The sequence below is a fragment of the Atractosteus spatula genome, chromosome 13 (genome assembly GCF_055471065.1).
Source record: "Atractosteus spatula isolate fAtrSpa1 chromosome 13, fAtrSpa1.hap1, whole genome shotgun sequence".
Lineage (NCBI taxonomy): Eukaryota > Metazoa > Chordata > Actinopteri > Semionotiformes > Lepisosteidae > Atractosteus > Atractosteus spatula.
The window spans coordinates 539,846-548,163 of record NC_142718.1 but is presented as its reverse complement, the minus strand read 5'-3'; the positions used below and the strand labels follow the sequence as shown (position 1 = coordinate 548,163).

The following is an 8,318-nucleotide window of genomic DNA, read 5'->3' as shown; positions in this document are numbered from 1 at the left end:
AGCTGCAGCAGCACAACGACATTTTAGGGAAGTTTCAGAGAAACAGGAACAATGTTTCTACAACAGCACAGCCCCGGACACACAAGACAGCCGGAGAGAGAGAGGGAGGGAGGAGACAGAGACAGAACCAGGGAGACAGAGAGGTTAACACACAGACTCCTCCAGCCAGAGAAAGAGACAGAGAGGTTAACACACAGACTCCTCCCGCTGAGGAGAGTGAGACAGAGAGGTTAACACACAGACTCCTCCCGCTGAGGAGAGTGAGACAGAGAGGTTACAGCAAGACCAGTAAGAGTGAGACAGAGAGGTTAACACACAGACTCCTCCCGCTGAGGAGAGTGAGACAGAGAGGTTAACACACAGACTCCTCCCACTGAGGAGAGTGAGACAGAGAGGTTACAGCAAGACCAGTAAGAGAGAGTGAGACAGAGAGGTTAACACACAGACTCCTCCCGCTGAGGAGAGTGAGACAGAGAGGTTAACACACAGACTCCTCCCGCTGAAGAGAGTGAGACAGAGAGGTTAACACACAGACTCCTCCCACTGAGGAGAGTGAGACAGAGAGGTTACAGCAAGACCAGTAAGAGAGAGTGAGACAGAGAGGTTAACACACAGACTCCTCCCGCTGAGGAGAGTGAGACAGAGAGGTTAACACACAGACTCCTCCCGCTGAAGAGAGTGAGACAGAGAGGTTAACACACAGACTCCTCCCACTGAGGAGAGTGAGACAGAGAGGTTACAGCAAGACCAGTAAGAGAGTGAGACAGAGAGGTTAACACACAGACTCCTCCAGCCAGAGAAAGAGACAGAGAGGTTAACACACAGACTCCTCCCGCTGAGGAGAGTGAGACAGAGAGGTTAACACACAGACTCCTCCCACTGAGGAGAGTGAGACAAAGAGGTTACAGCAAGACCAGTAAGAGAGAGTGAGACAGAGAGGTTAACACACAGACTCCTCCCGCTGAGGAGAGTGAGACAGAGAGGTTACAGCAAGACCAGTAAGAGAGAGTGAGACAGAGACCGGGAGGCTGTGAGAGAGAATGGGAGACAGGGGGACTGAGAGTGGGGTGTAAACGTCTCATGCTGTGTCAATTCTCTGTGCTTTGGAGCAGTAATTCATCAGTCACGCGCATGAAGCTGTTTGCTCCTCCCCTCTCAGTGCAATTCGGAGAGAAGCAGATTGTCCACAGTGAGGGGGGTCTGACTGCCGGCCTCACGCCCCCCTGCGCCGCAGGCACTGTCAGGACTGTGTGCCGCTCACACAGCTCTCTCTCTCTCGCTGGGCGCTGCTCCTGGACTCCCACACCTCCCCGACAGCCGCCGCAGGGAACCGGCCAGAGAGACCGAGAGAACCCCAAGAAAGCCAGACCCCAAACCAGACACAGCCACAAGGGGGCGCCAACAACACGAAGTAGCTCAGGCTGTAAAACGTTTTTCCCACACTATGTAACCCATTAAACAAACAACATCTGGGATCACAGAGAGCCTCCAGAAAGTGCCTTTGTATCATTTATTTACACGTGAAAGACTCACGCCAGGGGAGCCCATCTGACTCCTGGTGCACAGCAGGCTGGGCCACTCCAGCGGTTACCTGCAGTCCTTACTCTGGGAAACAGGGGGTTAATTGCAGGTGGTCTCCTTTCTTCCCCTGTGAGCTTGTAGTAACACCAGGAGTGAATCGGACAGCTACACAGTGGGACTCTGCATCGTTTTCCCAGTAATTAGCCCACAGAACCACAGTACAAATGAAGACACTCAGTAACATGAACACACAAGGGCTTCAGAAACTCCGGTCCAGGATGTGGGTCGAGCCACACGGTTCTGTAACACTTCCTTTGGCTGGAGGCCCAGTTCAGCTTGAAGACCACAGTCCAACAAAACTGCTCCAGTGTCCACGACTAACCTCCTGCTGACCAGTCAGGACTGAACCCAGACCCCTCGGCGTCCTGCTGACCGGTCAGGACTGCCCCTAGACCCCTCAGGACCGAACCCAGACCCCTGAGCATCCTGCTGACCGGTCAGGACTGCCCCTAGACCCCTCAGGACCGAACACAGACCCCTCAGCATCCTGCTGACCGGTCAGAACTGCCCCTAGACCCCTCAGGACTGAACCCAGACCCCCTCAGGGCTGAACCCAGACCCCTCAGCGGCCCGCGGGCCGGTCAGGTGCAGGAGAAGAAACTCCACTTCACAAGCAGCTGAATCGATTCTTGTTCTTCCTCTCAAGTCTTTAAGGACGGAGCCGAGAGGGAGGGCTGGCTGTGACTGTCCGGCCAGCGCTGGGCTCCCCTGGCCAGCCCTCACTCACCCCAGGCCCCACTGCAGGAAGAGCTCGGGGCAGCAGCGCTCGGTCCTGCTGCTGCTGCTGCTGCCCCTGCATGGGGCAGGCTGTGTTAAATGCCCTGACCAGAGGGGGCGACTCTCTCCTGCACCACCAGGTGAAGGAGATGGTTCTGCTCTGGAGACAGGAGAGGCCTGAGAAGCAGAGATCAGGGTGAGAACACAGACTGCACTGAGAGAGGGGGCAATACAGAGCCTACTGGACACGGAGGAGACCGTCTTACCACAACTCTGTCTGCAACGACTTCAGAGACTCAATATCCTTTTCTTGACAAGCCATCTGCAAATTAACCCACAGAAATTAATTGGTAAAGGAGGTACTGACATCTTCACACTTCAAGATGGGGTGTCAGTGTGGGGCTCTGGGTGACTCTATCCTCTCTCCAGCTCCAGTGTCCAGTCTCTGTCTGTAACCCCACTGTCACCCTGACACAGGACACAGAGGTGCAGACGTGTTGTTACAGACTGAGGGTCTGTTCAGGAGTGATGATGATGATGAAGGGTGTCAGTGTGGGGCTCTGGGTGACTCTATCCTCTCTCCAGCTGCAGTGTCCAGTCTCTGTCTCTGTCTGTCCAGTTAGTGGGGTCAGTGCAGTTCGGGGTGTCGGGTCAGAGTGAAGGAGGCTGCAGACTCACCACTACAGACTGCAGGAGCAAGAAGACATTTTCAGGCAGGAACGTTACTGAAAGACACACATGAGAGAGAGAGCTTCACACACAGACAGACCAGCAGCTCTCCACACAGAGAGACAGACAGACCGGCAGCTCTCCACACAGGGACGCAGACAGACAGACCGGCAGCTCTCCACACAGGGACATAGACAGGACACAGAGAGACAGACAGGAGGCGGAGACAGGCTGACAGGCAGACTGACCCTGGCTGTGGGAGTCAAAGGACTCCCAGGCGTATCTCTCCAGAGTCTGTGCATGCTCCGGCAGCAGCTTCTGAGGAGGAGGCTGGCAGGAAGTAAGACAGACAGTCAGTGTCAGTCTCACCTCCAGCACCCCGTCAGACAGTCAGTGTCAGTCTCTCGCCTCCAGCACCCCCTCGGACAGTCAGTGTCAGTCTCTCGCCTCCAGCACCCCCTCGGACAGTCAGTGTCAGTCTCACCTCCAGCAGCATGAGCAGGAGGACTCTGGAGATCTCACAGCAAGCAACAATATCCAGGAACGCACCTGGGAGACAGAGGAGAGACAGGAGTACTGAGAGACAGGAGCAGTGACAGACAGAGGGTACAGAGGAGAGACAGGAGCCCTGAGAGACAGGGGGTGCAGAGAGTCAGAGGAGAGACAGGAGTATTGGGAGACAGGGGGTGCAGGGAGACAGGAGCCCTGAGAGAAAGGGGGTACAGAGGGGAGAGACAGGGGGTGTAGGGAAACAGAGGAGAGAAGGGAGTACTGGGAGAACGGGGGTGCAGGGAGACAGGAGCCCTGCAGGACTGCAGCCGTCAGTGGACAGTGTGGGAGTGGGTCAGGCAGTCACTCACCCACAGGAGTGTTGTGTCCAGGGACCTGCAGGCCTCCCTCCTGAGCCAGGAACTGCATGTCTGTCAGCACCGCCAGGGCTCCATCATAGTCACCTGAGAGAGGAGGGCACAGCAGCTCTCCTGTTAGAGCCATATCTGCACAGGGAGAAGGGCTGCAGCTCACGAACAATAATCTCATTTTCCTGCTCGATTGTAACACATGCAGAGGGCAGTAAACCCTGGAGGGGATCAGACTGCTGCGCACTGGGAGTCTGTCTGACAGCACTGTCACACCTGGAGCGGATCAGACTGCTGCGCACTGAGAGTCTGACTGACAGCACTGTAAACCCTGGAGTGGATCAGACTGCTGCGCACTGGGAGTCTGACTGACAGCACTGTCACACCTGGAGGGGATCAGACTGCTGCGCACTGAGAGTCTGACTGACAGCACTGTAAACCCTGGAGTGGATCAGACTATTGCGCACTGGGAGTCTGACTGACAGCACTGTCACACCTGGAGTGGATCAGACTGCTGCGCACTGGGAGTCTGACTGACAGCACTGTCACACCTGGAGTGGATCAGACTGCTGCGCACTGGGAGTCTGACTGACAGCACTGTCACACCTGGAGCGGATCAGACTGCTGTGCACTGGGAGTCTGACTGACAGCACTGTAAACCCTGGAGGGGATCAGACTGCTGCGCACTGAGAGTCTGACTGACAGCACTGTAAACCCTGGAGTGGATCAGACTGCTGCGCACTGGGAGTCTGACAGCACTGTCACACCTGGAGTGGATCAGACTGCTGCGCACTGGGAGTCTGACTGACAGCACTGTCACACCTGGAGTGGATCAGACTGCTGCGCACTGTGCAGACTCACGGGTCAGTATTTTGCAGGAGGCCAGCTGGCCCAGGGACAGCAGGCTCTCGATGGGGGTCTGGCTCTGCAGCTCGGCCGCTCTCTGGAAGTGGACGATGGCCTCTGCTGGCTTGTTCATCTCCTGTAGGCATACGACAGCAGTCAGCCGCCCAGCCACTGACCGGTCAGACGGGAAACTCGAAGGGCAGGTGCAAGAGAGGGAGCTGGAGTTACCTTGAGCGCATTGCCCAGCTCCAGGCACAGGCTGGCGGCCATTACAGGCTGGTTCACCTCAATGTACACCTGCAAGACAGCACACACAGCTCAATATACAACACACACAACACAGCGCATGCAGGTCAACATGCAACACAACTCAACACACAAGCCCTGTGCTCAGACCCTCTCCCTCGGCCCACCTTGATGGCGAAGCTGTAGCAGTTGATGGCGGCCTGCAGGTGCTCCTGGAAGCCTGGGGCTCGCAGAGCCTGGGTCTCCCACTCCGACTGCAGGAACAGGCGGCCGGCCTCCGTCAGAGCAAGGGCCTCCCCAGGGGCATTGAAGAGGGTCTGTTCACAGCTGAGACACACAGACAGGTCACTGAGAGAGAGGGCTTAATACACACACTCCTCCTGCACACTACTGTACACTGACACTGCACAGAGAGAGAGAGAGGGGTTAATACACACACTCCTCCTGCACACTACTGTACACTGACACTGCACTGAGAGAGAGAGGGGTTAATACACACACTCCTCCTGCACACTACTGTACACTGACACTGCACTGAGAGAGAGGGGTTAATACACACACTCCTCCTGCACACTACTGTACACTGACACTGCACTGAGAGAGAGAGGGGTTAATACACACACTCCTCCTGCACACTGCTGTACACTGACACTGCACTGAGAGAGAGGGGTTAATACACACACTCCTCCTGCACACTACTGTACACTGACACTGCACAGAGAGAGAGAGAGGGGTTAATACACACACTCCTCCTGCACACTACTGTACACTGACACTGCACCGAGAGAGAGAGGGGCTAATACACACACTCCTCCTGCACACTACTGTACACTGACACTGCACTGAGAGAGAGAGGGGTTAATACACACACTCCTCCTGCACACTACTGTACACTGACACTGCACTGAGAGAGAGGGGTTAATACACACACTCCTCCTGCACACTACTGTACACTGACACTGCACTGAGAGGGGTTAATATACACACTCCTCCTGCACACTACTGTACACTGACACTGCACCGAGAGAGAGAGGGGTTAATACACACACTCCTCCTGCACACTACTGTACACTGACACTGCACTGAGAGAGAGGGGTTAATACACACACTCCTCCTGCACACTACTGTACACTGACACTACACTGAGAGAGAGAGGGGTTAATACACACACTCCTCCTGCACACTACTGTACACTGACACTGCACCGAGAGTAGGACAGAGTAGGACAGTGATGAGGGAGGAGCAGTGAGACGGGTCTCTAGCGGTCAGCAGGAGACAGTGCAGGACGACAGAGAGCTGACAGACAGGTGCAGGAAGTGGCAGAGGTTCTGACGTACCGGGCAGTGGCCAGCTTGCAGAAGGCAGCGTACTGGAGACAGTCCTGCTGCTGCAGCTCCTTGGCCAGCTGACCTGAAGACACAACAGCATAGGGTCAGTCCAGGGCCGGTCACTGCGGGCACTGCGGTCAGTCCAGGGCCGGTCACTGCGGTCAGTCCAGGGCCGGTCACTGCAGCACTGGGGTCAGTCCAGGGCCGGTCACTGCAGCACTGGGGTCAGTCTCAGACTGGTCCTGGGGCCAGTGCAGGGCCGGTCACTGCAAGATAGGGTCCATCTAGGACCGGTCATCATGGGGTCAGTCAGCGCTAGATGACCAGGACGTGGCATTGCCGTGAACGTGAACGTCGGGACTACAGGAAGCCGATCCCCTTGGGGGGGGGGGAGCTCTGCGGAGTCCTTATCACTCCGGTGGTCATCGTTCCTAAAGCGCCATCGTCATTCCCACTGCTCACCGAACTGCTCGCTGGCTTCCGCCACATTGGGCTTCCGCAGGAAACGCCTGGAAGAGAGGGACATCCCGACCGGACACAGTTAGGACAGCATCAGAGTACCAGGGCTACCGCGAACTACCACCCTCGCCGCATGACAGTAACAGGGCTACCGCCAACTACCACCCTCGCCGCATCAGAGTACCAGGGCTACTGCGAACTAGCACCCTCGCCGCATCAGAGTAACAGGGCTACCGCCAACTACCACCCTCGCCGCATGACAGTAACAGGGCTACCGCCAACTACCACCCTCGCCGCATGACAGTAACAGGGCTACCGCGAACTAGCACCCTCGCCGCATGACAGTAACAGGGCTACCACAAACTACCACCCTCGCCGCATCAGAGTACCAGGGCTACCGCCAACTACCACCCTCGCCGCATGACAGTAACAGGGCTACCACAAACTACCACCCTCGCCCCATCAGAGTACCAGGGCTACCACAAACTACCACCCTCGCCGCATCAGAGTACCAGGGCTACCACAAACTACCACCCTCGCCGCATCAGAGTACCAGGGCTACTGCGAACTAGCACCCTCGCCGCATCAGAGTAACAGGGCTACCGCCAACTACCACCCTCGTTGCATGACAGTAACAGGGCTACCGCCAACTACCACCCTCGCCGCATGACAGTAACAGGGCTACCGCCAACTACCACCCTCGCCGCATGACAGTAACAGGGCTACCGCCAACTACCACCCTCGCCGCATCAGAGTACCAGGGCTACCACAAACTACCACCCTCGCCCCATCAGAGTAACAGGGCTACCGCCAACTACCACCCTCGCCGCATCAGAGTAACAGGTAACTAACATTTTATGTTAATGCTATGAGTAACAGTAACATTTTCTGTTGATTGTATTTGTTTTGCTTTGGCAACACTGATTTTACTCATTGGTCATGCCAATAAACCATCTTGAATTAAACAGGACTACTGCGAACTACCACCGTTACCGCATCAGAGTAGCAACGCGACAAAATAACAGGCGTGTTGTGACACAACTCATTTTTTATAGTCATATTCAATCTGAAATTCAAACCGAAAAATCACGTCTACACTGCAAGTGTGTAAATCACCTTTTTCTAGGGGACAATAATGCGACGCATTGTGTCGATAGAAGACGCAGCGTAACACAAATGCAACCATGTTAATCTCCTGATACACGGTCTGTTGAAGATTTTGTCCACGTTCAACAATATTGGAGAAATTCAGAATTTACTTTTTTAATACAGACGTGCCTTAATTTAAACCCGAAACCCAACAGGTAAATAAAAATATCTGCTCACTTTTTCAGTTTATTGGAAACAGCTCGGTAGCGCACCAGGAAATCTCCCTCTGCCGCCATCTTCACTGAGGGCAAACGACGTCTTCTCATTGGTCATTCCTGGGGTGACGCTCTTTAATCCAGGAAGAATGGGAAAAGTGAAGCCTTCCGTATCTCCGCCATGTCCAGTGAGGGAAAGACGTTTAAATCGCGAAATTCACACTCATTCATGTGAAGTGTACGGTGAACAGTGTAAACAAATAATGTTTTTAAACTGAAAAAATACAAACACATTAATTTTATAAATTTTC

The 8,318-nt window shown here is 54.9% G+C and overlaps 1 protein-coding gene across 1 annotated transcript; it reads right to left on the bottom strand.

The window, feature by feature from the left end:
- Positions 1-1,484: 1,484 nt before the first annotated feature.
- On the bottom strand, positions 1,485-8,118 carry LOC148821483 (40-kDa huntingtin-associated protein-like). Its single transcript, XM_088930914.1, has 12 exons — positions 8,030-8,118; positions 6,707-6,753; positions 6,254-6,326; positions 5,084-5,243; positions 4,899-4,967; positions 4,686-4,806; positions 3,828-3,920; positions 3,452-3,516; positions 3,216-3,297; positions 2,977-3,023; positions 2,565-2,620; positions 1,485-2,475 (listed from the first exon to the last, which is right to left on the bottom strand). The coding sequence occupies exons 1-12, from the start codon at positions 8,116-8,118 to the stop codon at positions 2,394-2,396; spliced, it is 984 nt and encodes a 327-aa protein (XP_088787040.1). The 3' UTR covers positions 1,485-2,393.
- Positions 8,119-8,318: the final 200 nt, after the last annotated feature.